This window comes from Taudactylus pleione, unplaced genomic scaffold (genome assembly GCF_031769625.1).
Source record: "Taudactylus pleione unplaced genomic scaffold, aTauple2 ptg000529l, whole genome shotgun sequence".
NCBI lineage: Eukaryota > Metazoa > Chordata > Amphibia > Anura > Myobatrachidae > Taudactylus > Taudactylus pleione.
The window spans coordinates 4,018,547-4,036,490 of record NW_028284931.1 but is presented as its reverse complement, the minus strand read 5'-3'; the positions used below and the strand labels follow the sequence as shown (position 1 = coordinate 4,036,490).

General features: G+C 47.9%; 1 protein-coding gene across 3 annotated transcripts in view; it reads right to left on the bottom strand.

Moving 5' to 3' along the window:
• Window positions 1-213: 213 nt before the first annotated feature.
• FZR1 (fizzy and cell division cycle 20 related 1) overlaps window positions 214-17,944 on the bottom strand; it is a 111,612-nt gene continuing 93,881 nt past the window's right edge. For all 3 annotated transcript variants that reach the window (XM_088450831.1, XM_088450833.1, XM_088450832.1), the window contains 2 exons: window positions 14,235-14,327; window positions 214-2,145 (listed from right to left, as the gene is read on the bottom strand). In XM_088450831.1, the coding sequence (XP_088306957.1) occupies window positions 2,104-2,145; window positions 14,235-14,327 (135 nt within the window). In that variant the 3' untranslated portion in view covers window positions 214-2,103. The remainder of the gene's footprint in view (window positions 2,146-14,234; window positions 14,328-17,944) is intronic.

Sequence of the window (17,944 nt, the reverse complement as noted above, 5' to 3'; positions counted from 1 at the left end):
TGATGTTTTCAGTCTGCCTCTGCGCCCAGATGGTTACCTCTCTAAGACGTAGATCGAAATTGCACGCAAAGATGCAATTTCGGTCAGCATTTCAAAGAGGTAAGCCTGTTGGTCATTGCTCATTTATAAACAGTAACATCCGCTATTACTTCTCACAATACAACACATTTAGAAACTAGTGCTGGGTACACAATCCAGTAAGAACATCCACTGTGAAGGTGTCAGTATGGATTTATTTCTGTAAGAATCCATTGTCTGGGCTGTCTACAGAAAAATCAGCCTGATACGTAGATTGCCCAGTTAAAAGGACGACCATTAAGTCTAACAAGAAATAGGGGTCTATTTACTAAGCAGTGTTAGGAGACAGAGTGAAGAGTGTCAAGGTGCCAGACAAAAAAAAACAAAACTCAACACTTAGAGTTACATGGGACCTGGCAGCTCATGGCATGTCGCGCTGTGTGGCGAATTGAGGCTTAGGTGTATGAGGAAACATCTGTAAGTAATAAATATGGTTTGAAACTTATGGACCCTTTGTTTTTTTTCCCCAAATTATTTAACATATATTACAAGACGAAGCCTTGTATAAAGAGAGTACTCTTGAACACTGTTAAAAGAGCAAATAAAGCCTGTCACATGTATTACGTGCCCACATAGCGCAAGAGATATACAAGTCTCTGGTCTAACTTGGAGCGATAAACAAATTAAATAAACCAACCAAAATTTTTAAATTATTTATAAGGGCCACTAAATCTTAACAGCTTCATCCAATAGTAAAAAACATCTGAATACTCACAAACATGTAGCAAATGGTGTTCTTGATATTGGTTAGCTTTCAAATTATATGCAACTTTATGTAGGAATTACAGTTATTGGATCATTCAAAGATTATGTACCCAATAAGACTTGAAGGAAGCAGACAACCCTACAAATCACAGTCTTATCTAAAATATATCAGTCACAAAAATAAACAGGCTTAGTCAGTAATTTTTTAACATCAAGATGTGATTTTTTTTTTTTTTCTTTAAAAAACAAAAATGTGATGACATGCCCCACTTCTGGGGAGAATTAACAGAGGACTTCAGCTGCAGTATAGAACAAACGATCTCCAAACAACCTGAATTAACCAATTTACAGGTTAAGGTTGTAATGCCTAGTGAGTAAAGGGTTATTCTAGTAATCAAAGATTAAGTGCTTTCCTTGAGCAAACAGACTTTTTTCCTTCCCCTAAATTCCTTGGTTGTGCAAAACAATGCAACAAAAATGGATGGGGGAAAAAGCAGGCAATACTGCTGATCGATCTTGAAAATGAGATTAAATTAACATTAAAAAATACATAATATCACCCATAAAAAGAGACTGCACAGCATTAAACAAACATTTTGCAACAATGAGAATACCAATCTTTCATTCACACAATTGTAAATATGAATACATATTAGCCCTCCCACCCACTCTCAGATTAAGCACAGAAGTGTTCACAAAAAGGTGAATAAGTTGCAACTATAGCTGTAATGAGTGTACAGGGGTGTGTGTGTGTATATGTGTATATATGTATTATTTATATATATATATATATATATATATATATATATATATATATATATATATTACATATTAGTATGTGAACTCCTCTGCATGCAAACAAGACAAATGGATATGAGGATTAACTATACCTCTATAAAACAGAGCATGGTCCCGAAAAGTCTAAAATAGGGATTGGGGTCTCTCTGACTTAGCTCTCTGGCTACTAGAGAATACTGCATCTCATTATTCAAGGGGTTAATCCCAAATTATAAGATATACATAGTTATTTATATACATACACTTACATACATATCTATAGAACATGGTCAGTAGGGTTGCTTATACCCACTTGCCAGTATACAGAAATATTGCGAGTTCTTCTTACTGCCCTAACATTGATGGAAAACAATATACAGATAGAAGATTGCAGTTTAATGCCTCCCATCCCTATAAAGTCTTTTAATGAATCACAGCATAGTGTCCAGACCATTCGCAGTCTCTCTACTGGGTAAAAAGAAAAAGAAAAAAGTCATTTCATTCATGCCCAGTGAAGAACAATGAAGAGATTTATTTTTGTTTTTATCGTATTCTGGTGAAGAGGTTCAGGACTGAGACAGACTCCTAGGAGAGAACAGAAAATATAATTTAACTCCACATTCACCATGGTCATTAAAACAGGTACAGTCCAGACTGTAGCAAGATAGGTTCCTGTCTGTCATTAAGATGTGCAACTTCAATACATTGGTACCTCTATTATTAAATGTTTTTTCAACCATTTCCTAAAGGAAAATATGTAAATATCTTAACACATTAATATTTTAATTATGCAAATCTATAAAACCATGTATACCATTTGTATCGCAGTAACTTTTTAGATAGAAGGTGCAATATAGAGTTTTCCTTAAATAGTAGATCTCCAAAATCGAATATCTTGCTTGCATAATGAGCAGGGTGGGATGGTTGCAGTAAGAAATCCAGTATACATATATAAAAACAAAGCATCATCAACGGATACTGTAACTCTGAGGTGTAAAACTTACCGATGTGTGTACCCAGCAATGCGACGGCCCGACGTATCGGGCGGGCGGCATAACATTACAAAGGTCATGTCGGGCACCGGCTCCATTCACCTGCCTAGCGTCGGCAGCTGGGTCGTTCCATTGGCCCTACATGCAGCCTGATGGAATGACCAATGGATGACCTGCAGGAGCATGCATGGTCGCCTTTAGTGGGTACATACTGGCCGATGACAATATGTTGGCCCAATCCACCAGTTTAAGAACAGTTACAATGGGATCGGCAGGAATATGTTATTAAATCAAAACATTGCAGATAATAAGTATAATTAATAAAAACATTTGTTAAATGAAGATGAGACCCTTAAACTGTTTTTAGCAGACAGACATATTATAAATAACAAATAAAGTTAAAATCAGACGCTTCCGAATAAGCTATTACAGATTTTTTTTGATGGTCTATAACAAGGGTTCCCAAATGTTGGCCCACAGCAAGTTTTCCAGGTGGGCCACAGAGACTACCCAATGCTTGTCTTTTTACCTTGACAGACCACCTCCTTTCAGCTCCGCCAGCCCCCACCACGTCTCTACTCTGTCCGCCCATTTCTCTCTGCTACTAATCCCCTCCTTTCTGCTCATCCTGCCCATGACCCGGGTGCCTCTCCCTGAACCATGACGGGCTGCAGTGACCAGTGCCTCTGCATTTTTGCTGACAGCTGCAAACTTCTTGGCCATAAGGCAAGTAAGCCAAGGGTAAACAAGCTGTTAAGAATATGGCCTCACAGTACAGCATATAGAGGTATAAGACATGACATCGCAAAATGGGTTTGGTGACTACTGCACAGGCTAAAAAAATGTGATAACAATTTATGCTGCTGTCCAAGGAGTACAATGTTTTCCAAAACCTCCTGTGCAATGCCATCCTTAACCACTATTTGGCTGATCTCTGCAAGTGCAGATAACCTGCAACAAAGGGGTCTGATCACTACCCTAATGCATGCTGAAGGTGGGGGTGGCAATATGGATGAATTTTAAATTAGTTTAAAAATAACTCTGGTCACCGGGGAAGGGGTCGTTGTGCAGAAACAGGGACCTATTATAATGGGGGAGGGGTTTCCACAAATGGGAATCTATTGCCACTCGAGAACATATAAAAAAAAAAAAAAAATTGAGGACCATTTGGTAAAAAAAAATGGAGAGTCTTTGTGGCCCTGTGACAGTATGCTGTGATTTCCAGCATAATGTCCCTTGGGGCCAACTGTGGTGATGGGATTCATAGCGAACCCTGTTATCACATGACTTTCCTGCACAGTTCACCTGAAAAACAGCGGGGTGGAGGAGAGTTGCCCCGTTGCCCAGGAGCGAGATCCTTTAATATCACTAGAAGATTTGTTTGTTATCTCTTTCAATTTTTATGGGGTTTTCACTATTATATACAGCATTTGTTGAGGAAGATTTAGTGTATGAACCAAAGGTAGCCGAGCAGTGATTATTTTAGTGAATCAATTCACAGGGAAAAACAAAATATGAGATATGGTAAGAACTTACCCTTGTTATCTCTATTTCTACGAAGTCCATAGGGTTCCACAGGATACCTTGGGGTATAGGTGTGACGTCAGTCGCCGGGCACCATAGAGTTAAGCTTTTCAGCCTCCCAGGATGTACTAGGGTCCCCCTCCTATACCCCGCCCCCGAGCCAAGGCACCTCAGTTAGTTATCAAGCCATAGGCCGGAGGAGGAGAAGGAAGAGAGAGAAAAAAGATCCGGACACATACAAGAATCACATTCTCACCAGAGGGAGATGGAAAAACCGGTGACCAGAGCAAAGCCCATCTGCAGCACAGGTGCGACAGGGCGGGAGTCCTGTGGAACCCTATGGACTTCGTAGAAATAGAGATAACAAGGGTAAGTTCTTACCATCTCTCATATTTTCTACTTCACGGTCCATAGGGTAGCCACAGGATACCTTGGGGATGTCCCAAAGCAGTATCCTTTAAGGGTGGGGACGCTCCTGTGCAGAAAGGAGAATCCGCCGCCCGAAGGAAGCATCCTGAGAGGCGAAGGTGTCAAACCTGTAATACCTCACGAAGGAATGGACAGAAGACCACGTAGCAGCCTTGCAGATCTGGACTGCAGAGGCACCACGTCGAGCTGCCCACAAAAGGACCCACAGACCTTGTGGAATGAGCCTTCACAGAAGGAGGAACCGGCAGGCCTTCATGAAGATAAGCTTCAGAAATTGGCTGCCTGGATCCGTATGGCTAAGTTTGCTTTGAAGCAGGCCAACCCTTTTTACGGAAGCCATAGAGGACAAACAAAGCATCCGACTTCCTAAACGAAGAAGTGCGGTCAACATAAGTCCTAAAGGCCCGCACAACATCCAAAGAGGCCTCACCCACGGAAAGACCCAGTGAGTTAAAGGCCGGAACAACGATTTCCTCGTTAACATGAAACTGGGAAACAACTTTGGGAAGAAACTCGGGCCGAGTGCGGAGCACTGCCCTGTTCCCATGAAAAACCAAGAAAGGGGGTTTACAAGAAAGAGCCCCTAAATCAGAAACACGTCTGGCCGAAGCAATAGCCAGAAGGAAAACAGTCTTAGCTGTTAGCCATTTAAGATCCACTGAGCCCAGTGGTTCAAACGGCGGTCCTTGGAGTGCCCTCAGGACCACAGCCAAATCCCAACGCGCCACAGGTGGAACATAGGGCGGCTGAATGCGGAGAACACCTTGCATAAAGGTGCACACATCCGGGATTGTAGCAATCCTACGGTGAAACCAGACAGATAGGGCCGAAACCTGTACCTTCAACGAAGCAAGGCAAAGCCCATGATCTAGTCCCGCTTGCAGGAAGGCAAGTATCCTAGACAGACGAAACTCCCGCGGTGCATAACCTCTCGGTCGACACCACTGGAAGAACGTATGCCACACGCGATGGTATATCCTCGCGGAAGACGGTTTCCGAGCTCGCAACATGGTACGCACCAAAGAGCTGGAAACCCCCCGGGACCTCAGCATGGCCGTCTCAACAGCCACGCCGTCAAAGACAGCCGAGTCAGGTCCGGGTAAAGACAAGGACCCTGAGACAGAAGGTCCGGTCGTAGCGGCAACCGCAGAGGACTGTCCACGGATAGACCCTGAAGGTCTGAGAACCAGTGCCGTCTGGGCCACGCGGGAGCTATCAACAGGAGCGTCCCTCCTTCCTGTTTGAATTTCCGGATTACCCGTGGAAGAAGGGAGCCCGGAGGGAACAGGTATGCGAACCGGAACATCCACCGGACGGACAGAGCATCCACCAGAGACGCCCCTTCGTCTCTTGTGCGAGACCCGTACACCGGCAACTTGTTGTGCCGGGACGCCATGAGGTCGATCTCTGGAAGACCCCACCTGTCCACCAGCAGTTGAAAAACGTCCGGGTGCAGGGACCATTCCTCCGGATGAACGTCCTGGCGACTTAGAAAGTCCGCCTCCCAATTTAGCACTCCCGGGATGAAGACCGCTGATATAGCCGGAAGATTGCGCTCCACCCATACCAGGATCCGAGACACCTCTACGAGAGCTGCCCGACTGAGAGTTCCTCCTTGCCTGTTTATGTAGGCCACGGTGGTAGCGTTGTCCGACTGGACCTGCACCGGGTGACCCTGGAGAAACCGATGTGCCTGCTGGAGAGCATTGAAGACCGCACGGAGTTCCAAGATATTTATTGGAAGCTCCGCTTCTGTCGGCGTCCACCTGCCCTGGAACAAGTGTGGACCGGAAATTGCTCCCCAGCCCCGAAGACTGGCGTCCGTTGTCAACAGGACCCAATTTGGAACCCAGAACGGACGTCCCTTGTTGAGGTGAGTCGTCTGTAACCACCAAGCAAGGGACAGGCGAACCTCTGGGGTGAGCACAATCGTCTGGGACTTCAGAGACTGAGGCAGCCCGTTCCACTTGGACAGGATCAGGTGCTGCAGAGGTCTGGAGTAAAACTGGGCGAATTCCACCATGTCGAACACCGACACCATGGAGCCCAGTAACCTCATCGCCGAATGTAGGGACACCCGGCGGCTGTGCAGACAACTGCGCACCCTTGACTGTAAAGCAGAGATCTTGTCCTCCGTCACGAAGATCCTCTGCTGTCCCGAGTCCAATAAGGCTCCCAGATGCAGAATCCTCCGAGACGGGATTAGAGTGGACTTCTGCCAGTTGATTAGCCAGCCGTGCCGTTGCAGCAGTGCAATGGTCAGGTCCAAGTGGCGTAACAGGAGCTCTGGAGATCCTGCCACCAATAACAGGTCGTCCAAGTACGGCAACATGCGGACTCCCTGCAGCCGCAGAGAAGCCGCCATGACCGCCATCACCTTGGTGAAAACACGTGGTGCTGTCGCCAGGCCAAAAGGTAACGCCCGAAACTGGAAGTGGTCGCTGCGGATTGCAAACCTGAGGAACTGTTGATGGCGCAAAAGAATAGGGACATGCAGGTAAGCGTCCTGTATGTCCAATGACACCATGTAGTCCCCAGGTTCCAGCGCCAGAATGATGGACCGTAGGGTCTCCATCCGAAACTTCGGAACCCGCAAAGACTTGTTGAGTGCTTTGAGGTTGAGAATCGGACGATACGACCCATTGGGTTTCTGTACCAAAAAAAGATTTGAATAGAAACCCTGGACCCTCTGGGAGAATGGAACAGGCACTATAACTCCAGCCTGGAGCATAGTGTGCAATACCTTCCGCAGCTCCATAGCCTTGTTCCGGTCTGATGGTAGACCCGTGGTGAAGAATCGCGCCGGGGGTCTGTGCCGGAAGGAGAGGGCGTACCTGTGAGAGACCACCTCGAGAACCCAAGTGTCTGTCATAGTGGCCGACCAACACTGGGCGAACTGCAGCAGGCGGCCTCCCACCCTGGGATCCCCCAAAGGGAGGCCCGGACCGTCAGGCCGCAGGCTTGTCATCTGGCTTGGGGGCCGAACGTCTGGTCCTCCATGCCTGCTTCCGGGGCTTGGCCGATTTCTTAGGGCCAGCCTGTCGAGGAAACTACTGTGGTTTGGGCCTGCCCTGGGCCCTAGATGACCGAAAGGACGATGGTCCAGAACCAGAAGGAGCAGCGGCCGACGGGAGACAAGCCGATTTGGCTGCCGCCAGCGTGGCCACAATCTTATCCAGATCCGGACCGAAGAAAACTTCTCCGGTAAACGGCAACGCCTCCAGACCCTTCTTGGAATCTGCGTCCGCCTTCCAGGATCGCAGCCACAAGGCGCGACGAGCAGCCACCGCTGCTGAAGAAATTCTAGACACCAGAGTACTAATGTCTAGGGCCGCCTCGTTGATATAAGTGGCCGAGTCACGGAGATTGCCAATCAACTCCGCCTGTTCGGCCGGACAGTCGGAATCAAAAGAAGCCTCTAATGAATCCACCCAGCGCTCCATCGCTCTGGCAACCCAGCAAATGGCCATAGCCGGCCGTGCTGCCCCCCCCCCCGCAAGGGAATAAGCGGACTTCAGGCAGATCTCCACCTTGCGGTCCGTAGCATCCTTAAGGGAGGACATGGATGGCATCGGCAATGTGGCACTACAGACAAGACGGGTCACGTGAGAATCCACCTGTGGAGGGGATTCCTACTTTGCAAATTAATTATCCGCGAACGGATAAGCCACCGCCAGGCGTCTCTGCGGCTGGTATCTTTTGCCAGGCTGTTTCCACGCCTCCTCTAAATAGTCCACTAACTGACCCGAAAGAGGAAAGACTGTGGCATCGCCCTTCACATCTTTGAAAAAGGCATACTTAGATTTAGCCGCTGGGGGAACTTCGTCCTCAATCACCAAGGCTGTGCGGACCGCCCGAATAAGTCCAGGAATATATACCTTGGACTTTGCATCAGCGTCCTTACTGTGGAGAGGTTCCTGATCGTAAGGATCCAGAATCTCCCCATCATCAGACGTCCCCTCGTCATCCTCATAAGGAGCCGACAGACGCCACCGGCCGTTTATGCGGCCGCATCACAGACTCCCCTTGCAACACATCCGACAAGTGCTGTACAGAACTCGTCAGGGAGTTAACCCACGCTGGCTCCTGAGAAACCGGGAGCGGGGAACTAGGGAGACTGTGGGGTACCACCAATTGTCGTGGGAAACCCTGCATGGGTGACGACACCACTGACTGCTGGGACAAACCCATCGGTGTAAACGCGGGCTGCGGAGCTAACTGGCCCACTAAGGCTGTAAGCGCCTGAGCGAAACAAGCCCAGGGCGGCTCCTGTACCGGTGCTGTAACCGTAAGCGGCCGCGCCATGGACAAACACTGCCGGCAAAGGCCCTCCGCGCTACCCTCGGCACCAAGTATGTGACCCCTCTCACCAATAAATAGGCGAGAGACCAGCCTGCAGCACCACACCGCAAGAGCTTAGCAGAAAAAACAGGGACAGAATAAAGCTGACAGTTTAGAAGAAAAGTTACAGGCAGCAGCGCTAGCACAGTCACATACAATGCAAAAAAAATCAATTCCTGCACTAACAGCGCTGATCTCTCAACTACGCAGACACAGGGCCTGGTAGGACACAGCGCTGCATACACAGACCTGACCACAGCGGAGGAGAGGTATGCGGGGGGACCCAGACCACGATGCTTCCGTCCAGCGCTTCCAGCAGCGTTCACCATGCGTCCAGAAGAAGATGGCCGTCGAGGAGCAGAGAGGAGGCTGGCCTGGGGGAGGAGCGCTGCCACAGGACCAGTTGGCAGCGTGCAGAGAGGGCTGTGTGCAGCGGGGGAGGCGCCGGCTGTGAGACAGGGAAGGCGCGCTCCCCTGGCATGCATTTAACCCCTGGGACGCCACAGCGCTACCGCTCTGCTGCGGTCCGCTGTCCCAGGGGGTAGTGGAAGCGCAGGTTGGTCGCCTGGCTCCACGCTGCAGCCAGTCCCCAGGGAGCCCCCTGCCTGGGGACTCAGGACCATGTGATCAGCGGGGACCCACCGCAGGACCCCGCTGCTTACCTTTGTCCCCCTTAAATCCGGCCATGGTCCGGAACATCTGGCGTCACCGCTAGCTGTGACCCCAGATGCTCACCAGCATCCCCGGATCGGTACCGGCGTTCTGGTACCGGCGGGGGTGTAGGGAAGACAGCATGGACGTCAGGACTGACTGTCCATGCTGTACATCCAGATGTGCAGCCACAGCTGCATAGGAGAAAGCTTCAGGGGCTCTTCTAGCCCCCACTCCGACAGGTGCACCCGACTCCGGCCGGGCACCAAACTAAACTGAGGTGCCTTGGCTCGGGGGCGGGGTATAGGAGGGGGACCCTAGTGCATCCTGGGAGGCTGAAAAGCTTAACTCTATGGTGCCCGGCGACTGACGTCACACCTATACCCCAAGGTATCCTGTGGATACCCTATGGACCCTGAAGTAGAAATACTGCACCAAGATGCTGTATAGGAGCTGGCCAGGGTGATGTTACAGCAAGAGAGTATCTGAATCTGAGCTTAGAATGAAGCAAGTCACAGAAAAAAATGGTTGTGCTGTGTGAGTGACTGACTACTGTTGCTGCAGGGCCGAGGGTTGCGCTCTGATAGCAATGTGCTCTGTTCCTTAGCAGGCAGCCGAGAGACGGGAGGGAGTCAGGGACTGAGCAGGGTCGAGAGCGAGAGAGAGAGAACCAGCCTCCCTTGAACCCATAAATAGTGTTCATCTAGCACCCTGCATCTGTCAAAACCCATGTACCTTCCTCTTTGATGCACAACGGCGAGGAACAACAGGAAGCCCATAAAATGCAGGGCACATTGTGCAAAGAGGACACTGCTCATCTCCATGTTTGGCAGCTGAGGAGGGGTGCGCATGGAGGCTGCCAAACATGGACATGCTGCTGATAATGCTTACGGTAGCTCCAATACAAAATTTCTCATCCCAGTGCATCCTTGTGGCTGGGCCCCAGCCAGCTGCAGGGCAGCATAAGTGGTGGTTGTGGTGACACTGGTGAGATACAGGAGGCAGGAGTGAGAAGCAGGGGATTGTGGTTAGATGCAGGGGACTGTGGTGAGATGGCATAAATGAGATGCAGGGGGGGTGTGGTGAGATGACATAAGTTATGAGATACAGGGGGGGTGTGGTGAGATGACATAAGTTATGAGATGCAGGGGGGGTGTGGTGAGATGACATAAGTTATGAGATACAGGGGGGGTGTGGTGAGATGACATAAGTTATGAGATGCAGGGGGGTGTGGTGAGATGGCATAAATTATGAGATACAGGGGGGGTGTGGTGAGATGGCATAAGTTATGAGATGCAGGGGGGTGTGGTGAGATGACATAAGTTATGAGATGCAGGGGGGTGTGGTGAGATGACATAAGTTATGAGATGCAGGGGGGTGTGGAGAGATGAAATTGCTCCCGTGCGAAGCCGGGATGGGTCACTAATTTGCGATAAACATCTAGAGATATGCCCTCATTCATTGTTGCTGCAGTCGCGCCAAACAGTCCCTCTTGGCACATCAGGTCCCGTATGCACAAGCAGCTTAGGCTGAGTAAAATGATATGCAGCAATAAAATGTGTGCAAAATGCTAAGTAACAGTGTAGTGTCAGTTGCAAATAAGACTCATTTTAAAGGAAAAAAACTCGCAGGAAAAGACGCTTGGCGCTACAAAGTCCAGAAGTGCTATTTAACGCAAAAGGATGCTAGATGTATTTGGACACAGCAGTATACATCTATGTGCGACTTAGTCAGTTTATGAAATGCTATGATGCAGCGGCCACTGTTTTTTTCCCACATATATTCCGTTGTGCTTTGTATACAGAGTCGCACACAGATATACAAGTGTTGCATATCAAATTAATCAGCACAGACTCCGGGTGCATCCTAGTCACACACATTTTCAAGCAAAAAAAATAAATGCAGAGCGCTAGTAGAGTTGCATGGGACCTGCCGACTCACTTGTGCCACGTTGAGCTGCCCAAGAAGTTCCCAGCGACCTGGTGGAATGAGCTGTCACCACGGCCAAGGCAGGAAGGTCTGCCGCAGCGTCAGCAGAGCCACCTGGCCCAAGTCTGCTTCGTAGCCGGCCAGCCCAGTTTGTGAAAGCCATAGAGATTCTGATCTTGTCCCTCACAACATGCTCCTCCAGCAAAGAATCAGGTGCTTGAAAGGCAGGGATCACAATATCATAGTGGACGTGAAACAAAGAAAAAAAAAAAAATAGGGAGGTAGCCTAATCATGTCCGAAGATTGGCTCGGTCCGAGTGAAAGACCAGAAACAGGGAGTGATAAAACAACAACAACAGGCACTCGCCGGGCCGACACACAATGACAAGAAAACAGTCTCCAACTTAAGCCATATATAACCTGACCGCCATGGAGGAGGTATACTTGGACTGGGGAAAATGGACCCCTAAGTGTCTGTGAGGGAGGGGAGAAAAGGATGGGCCGCCCTATGGCGGTGGAGGAGGAGCCAACACCTAGGGGTGGAGGAGGAGCTAACAGGGAGAGCCTACCTTCCCCTAATGACATGGATCTCCAGGGAAAATGGCTCCCTCTATAGAATTGCCCCATTGTTGGTTACCCTTGTGGTCTAGCGGAGGTACGAGGCGACCTGGACCCCGCTGTTAGCACTGCCGGTGGTCTCCTGCACTGGCGATGACAGATGCTACAAGGCGGCTCCCTGCAAGCAGAGAACCGTCTATGGCGTCTAGCTGAGGCTCCCCAGTGTGCTGCTGAGGGCCCGGCTGAAGATGCTATCCTGCTCACCAACGCTGTAGCCGCTGCCCGCTCTAAAATAAATAAATGTTGAGGCTGCTTAAAAGCAGCCACCTGAAACCGTGCCCACTCCTGCAGGTTCCAATCTAAAACTGGCCAGCCTGGGCCTGGTGGTGAGATAGAGAGGAGAAGGAGCCTAGTCTGCTGGGATAAAAATGTTAACAGTTTGGTATCCGGACTCCTACTCACAGTCTATACCCACTGTCTAAAGCCTGAGTCCCCTATGGAGTGAAGAAGAAATACCTAATTATTTACTTTGATAGAGAATAGGGGGAATATTTACTAAAGTGCAGGATGTTGCCCATAGCAACCAATCTGATTGGTTGCTATGGGCAACATCTCCATTTCTAAATAAACTTTAGTAAATATACCCTTGAGTGTATTATGTATCTGTTTTGACCTCTTATACAGCAACTGATCTTGAGACTGTTATAACTATAAAAAATACATTAATCATGTACTATTATAATTGGGAGTAACGACTGATCGTCGTTTGGTTGCTCAATACTTAAAGGAAAGACATCTGTTTTGAATGATAAAGCCACATTAGAGAATGGAGAAATGTGTCAGCTCATTCAGTAGGATGACAGTTTGTCTCGGGTGATCTCTTTAATCTTTACTCCACTGAAAAACAAGTTGGGTGTGGCATTGAGACGGTCAGAATCCCAAAGGTCAGAATGCCGGCATCGGAATACAGATGGTGAAATTGATACCGATTTTCGCTAAGTATTCTAAGGCTAACCCTAACTTGCCCCTCCCACAGCCTAACCCCAACCGTCCCGTTCGGCCCCCTTACACTTACCTCCCGCAGCCTAACTCTCACCCTCCCCTCTCACAGCCCAACACTAATACCTATTGTTTGAAGTTGTACGCATTTTGATCACTCAGGATCCCGCACAACCAGTATTGTGAGCGCCGGGATTTTGACTGTCGGGATGCAGACTACATCCCGCTGAAAAACAGCTGCTTTGTGGGAAATCTTGTAGCAGCTGCCAATCATTTCCACTGTATGGAAATAACTGTAGTTACAATCCAGGTGAAAAGAATATGGTGGATAAAGCATAAATGCTGAATTTTGTTTTGTAACGTTTCTGAGCCTCACTACTTTACAGTACATGCAACACGAGAGTATTTATTACAGTAATATTCATACTCTAGGGAAAGCTTATTTGTTATTGGCTGTACATTTTTGCATTAACCCACTGTGCAATGTTTGCAGTATCCTGGGTGGTACAGTGAGGCAAATAATATTTGAATATAATGTACTTCTGAAAAAAAGATCAACTTGCGGAGTGATATTGATGTGTTACTGCTTTCCATTATTACATATTATTTTCCTTGTATTTTACGGCTTCTTAAAAAAAAAAAAAAAAAATGAAAATGAAAATGGAAGCTGTAGCTAAGTATTCCTTTATGGATGCTAGCGTTTTAAGTGTTTGTCTCCTGTTGTTCATATTCAAATGGCATTTTTATCAGTTTAATATTGGAAATCTATTCAGGAAAGATTTCTCTTGTACCATTATATTTAATGTTATTGTTATGTGTCTAATATACAGTATTCAAATATTTTTCTATTAGTTTTCAGTTATTGTTCATTAATACGTAAACATTCCTATTTTGGTTCATGTTGCAAATCTTTATATCACATCACTAAAGGGTTATGTGATCATCGCTACTTGATATATAACTATAGCCCTCTTGTGAGCAGGGGCGGCTCTACCCTCTGTTTTCATGTCTGCAGGCATTTTATCTGCTTTGTATTTCCCTATTATATGTATGTCCCAATTTATCACACTGTCCAGCAATAAGGTCCCTTACAACTCAACAGTAATTAGGAGCAGTGCTGATTGTAAGTACACACAGTTATTTTTGAATGTGCCTTATTTTCCAGTTTTCCTAAGGACTGGTTTTCCATATTTAGGTTTATGATTAAAACAAATAAATAAGAAGTCAGTCAGTAGTGACAGGTGACCTCACCTTTGTAGATCGTGTTTTGCTGAAAACATTCCAGAATCTCAGTGTTTCATCTCCAGCACCTGTGACAATAGCTTCACCATCTGGGGACATGGCCTATGGAAAAAGGGTAAATTGCAGCAGTTGAATATTTATGTTATGTAACGTAGTGCAATATTTTACACAACATAACATCACTTTATATGTGGTATTAAATTAAAAAAATAAAAGGCTCACTTTTAAATTATGTATGTGGCATCCTACACCTTGCGTCAATACGCCAAGTGATATGATACGCCAGACGCGACTGCGACTACCCATGAGGTGTAATGTAGCAAGGATGCTACACTACACCTCATGGATAGTCGCAGTCGCGTCTGGCGTATCACATTAAGAATAGGAATTCTTAAACATTTATGTATTATTTGCATTGCAGATGCAGCGAACCACCAGTCAGTGTACTATAGACGCTGGACTGAGACTTTGACTGGTGAGGAATTCGTTTTAGACATTGCACAAAGTCACAGGTGAAGCACAAAGGAACTTAGCCACTGCATTGTAGCACTTCGTATACAGATTCAGACTCATTCACAAACAGATGTACAAATGTTGCACATCAAACTGATCAGTGCAGGTAGTTTTATCGCTTGCAGTTTTATTTTTACAAATAAGATGCACATTTCAAGTGAAAAAAGACACTCAGTGTGTCAGTCACCAGGGACACGCATAGTGATGGTGAAAGGAGAAAACATGGATTTTGAGAAAAGGATTTCACAGGTAAGGACGAAAATCCCTTTTCATTCACTCATGGGGAACACAGGAATGACAATGGGATGTCCTAAAGCAGCCTCCCTAAGGAAGGGGATGATCCTGTGCTGCGCTGAGAACACTACGACCGAATCCCGCATCTGGAGAGGCGAAGTTATCGAAAGAATAGAACTTGATGAAAATATGGACGGAGGACTACATGCCTGCTTTACAAACTTGTTCGCAGAGGTGCCACGTCCCACTGCCCTGGTGGAATGTGTCCTCACCGAAGAAGGGGCCAGAAGGTCCACCAGGGAATAGGCATGGCAGATAGTCAGTCAAAGGCACCTTGCCATTGTCTGTACAGTGGCTGGCCAGTCCCATTTACTGAAGTCATACAGGACGAAGAGAGTCGGATTTCTGTAAGTCCTGGGTCCTGTCTACATAAATCCGGAAAGTCCGCACAATGTCCAAGAAGGCCTCCTCGAGAAGCATCGGGAACTGAAAAGGGTGAAACCACAATTCCCTGGTTGAGGTGGAACCAGGACATCATCTTTGGAAAAGAAGAGCGCCAAGACAAATCTTAAATCAGACACACTCCGGGCCAAAGCAAATGCGAGGAGGAAGACTGTCTTCCATGCAGGCCAGCGAACACTTTGCAAACAAAGTGAATATAAAGTTTTTCAAATATACTTTTTGTGTATCAGGAAATATTGCACACCCCTCATTATCCTAGACCCTTTCTTGCTGTGATAATAAAAATATAAATGCTCCTAGTGCCAGAATTGGTCACCATATATCACATCTCAATCACTGGTAGACTGTTAAAGTAGTGTGATGCATCTAGCATTTTTTCAGGAGTATGCTTTAGTCCTGAAAATGAGAGATATGGTAAGAACTTACCTTTGTTATCTCCCTTTTCTTCGAAGTCCATAGGGGGTCCACAGGGTTGACCGTGGGGATGTCCCAAACCAGTCCAACTAAGGGCGGGGACGCTCCTGTGCTGAATGGAGAATCCGGCGCCCTGAGCATCCTGAAAGGCGAAGGCGTCAAAAGCATGTGGTCGCCTTACACAGCTGATCAGCAGAGGTGCCACGGCTAGCTTCCCACGAAGGGTCCTACAGACAGAGTATAAATGGAACAGGCAAACCCTCCCGTGTATAAGCCTCACAAAAAAACAAACGAAGCCAACGGGCTATAGTCTGTTGGCAGGCCAACCCCTCCTGTAAAAACAAAAGGAGGACGAACAAGGAATCAGACTTCTGGGAACCACATCCAATGAAGCCTCACCAGCCGAGAGATCAGGTGATTGAAAGGCCGGCGCAACAATTTCCTGATTAATGTGGAACTTAGAAACCACCTTAGGAAAAAAACAGAAGCCCTGTCCTGGTGAAAAATCAGAAAAGGAACACAACAGGAAAGCGTCCCCAATTCTGACACCCTCCTGGCTAAACCAATTGCCAGGAGAAAAACAGTTTTAATAGTTAACCACTTGAGTTCCACCGACTCAAGGAACAAAGGGAGGCTGAATCCTGAGTACACCCTGCAATAAGTCGCAGACATCTGGCAGTGTAGCTATCCTACTCTGAAACCACAGATTGTGCAGACACATGAACTTTCAAAGAAGCGAGGCGTAGACCAAACCAGACTGAAGGAATGCCAAAATCCTAGAAACACGAAACACCTGAGGATCGTAGTTTCTGGAGTCACACCACTGAAAATAAGTATGCAACATTCTGTGGTAAATTCTGGCGGAAGCAGGCTTGTGCGCCTGTAGCATTGTGCTGATGACTGAGCTGGAAAAACCCCGAGACCTTAAGACGGATGTTTCAAGAGCCACGTCGTCAAAGACAGACGACCCAGATCCGGGTAAAGGCAGGGACCCTGAGACAACAGGTACCGATGCTGAGGAAGAGTGAACGGAGCGTCGATGGAGAGGCCCTGAAGATCGGAGTACCAAGGATGTCTGGGCCAAGCCAGAGCCACCAGTGGTATCCGAAGTACCCGAGGGAGCAGGGATATTGGAGGGAATATATACGCCAGCTGAAAGGTCCATTTCACTGACAACGCGTCCACCAGGTTTGTGCCGGCAACTCTTGTCCTGGACCCATACACAGGTAACTTGTGATTGTGACGGGAGGCCATGAGGGTCCACCTCCGGCAGTCCCCACCTGTCCACGAGTAGCTGAAATACCGCTGGGTGAAGCAACCATTCCCCTGGATGCATGTCGTGACGGCTGAGGAAGTCCGCCTCCCAAATGAGGACTCCTGGAATGAAGACTGCAGAGATGGCTGGAAGGTGGCACTCCGCCCAAGACAGGATGCGTGACACCTCTGTCATTGCTGCCCGACTCGGAGTCCCCCCTTGACGTACGCCACCGTGGTGGCATTGGTGGGACTGAACTTGCACGGCCATTCCTTGAAGAGCGTGACCGGACAACTGGAAGGCCCTGTACACGGCCCGAAGTTCCAGAAAGTTGATGGGAAGAACCGCTTCTTCCGCAGTCCAATGGCCCTGAAGTGAAAGTGGACCAGTCACTGCACCCCAACCTCGGAGACTGGCATCTGTCGTGAGCAGAACCCACTCCGGGATCCAAAAGGGGCGACCCCTGGTGAGATGAGATGTCTGAAGCCACCAAGCCAGCGACAGGCGCACCTCCGGAGACAGCACCAGCATCTGAGACTGGATCCGGTGTGGTAACCCGTTCCATTTGGATAGAATCAGTCCCTGCAGGAGCCTGGAATGATACTGGGCATATTCCACCATGTCAAATGCCGACACCATGGACCCCAGAACCCTCATTGCCAAGTGAACCGACACCTGGGAACTTCTGAGGCAACTGCTCACTCGTAGTTGTAGGGAGGAAATCTTTTCTGGAGTCAGAAAGATCCGTTGCTGAGGCTCCCAAATGAACCATCCTTTGTGACGGAATCAGGGAGGACTTTTTCCAGTTTATCAGCCACCCGTGTGCTTGCAGACAAGCGAT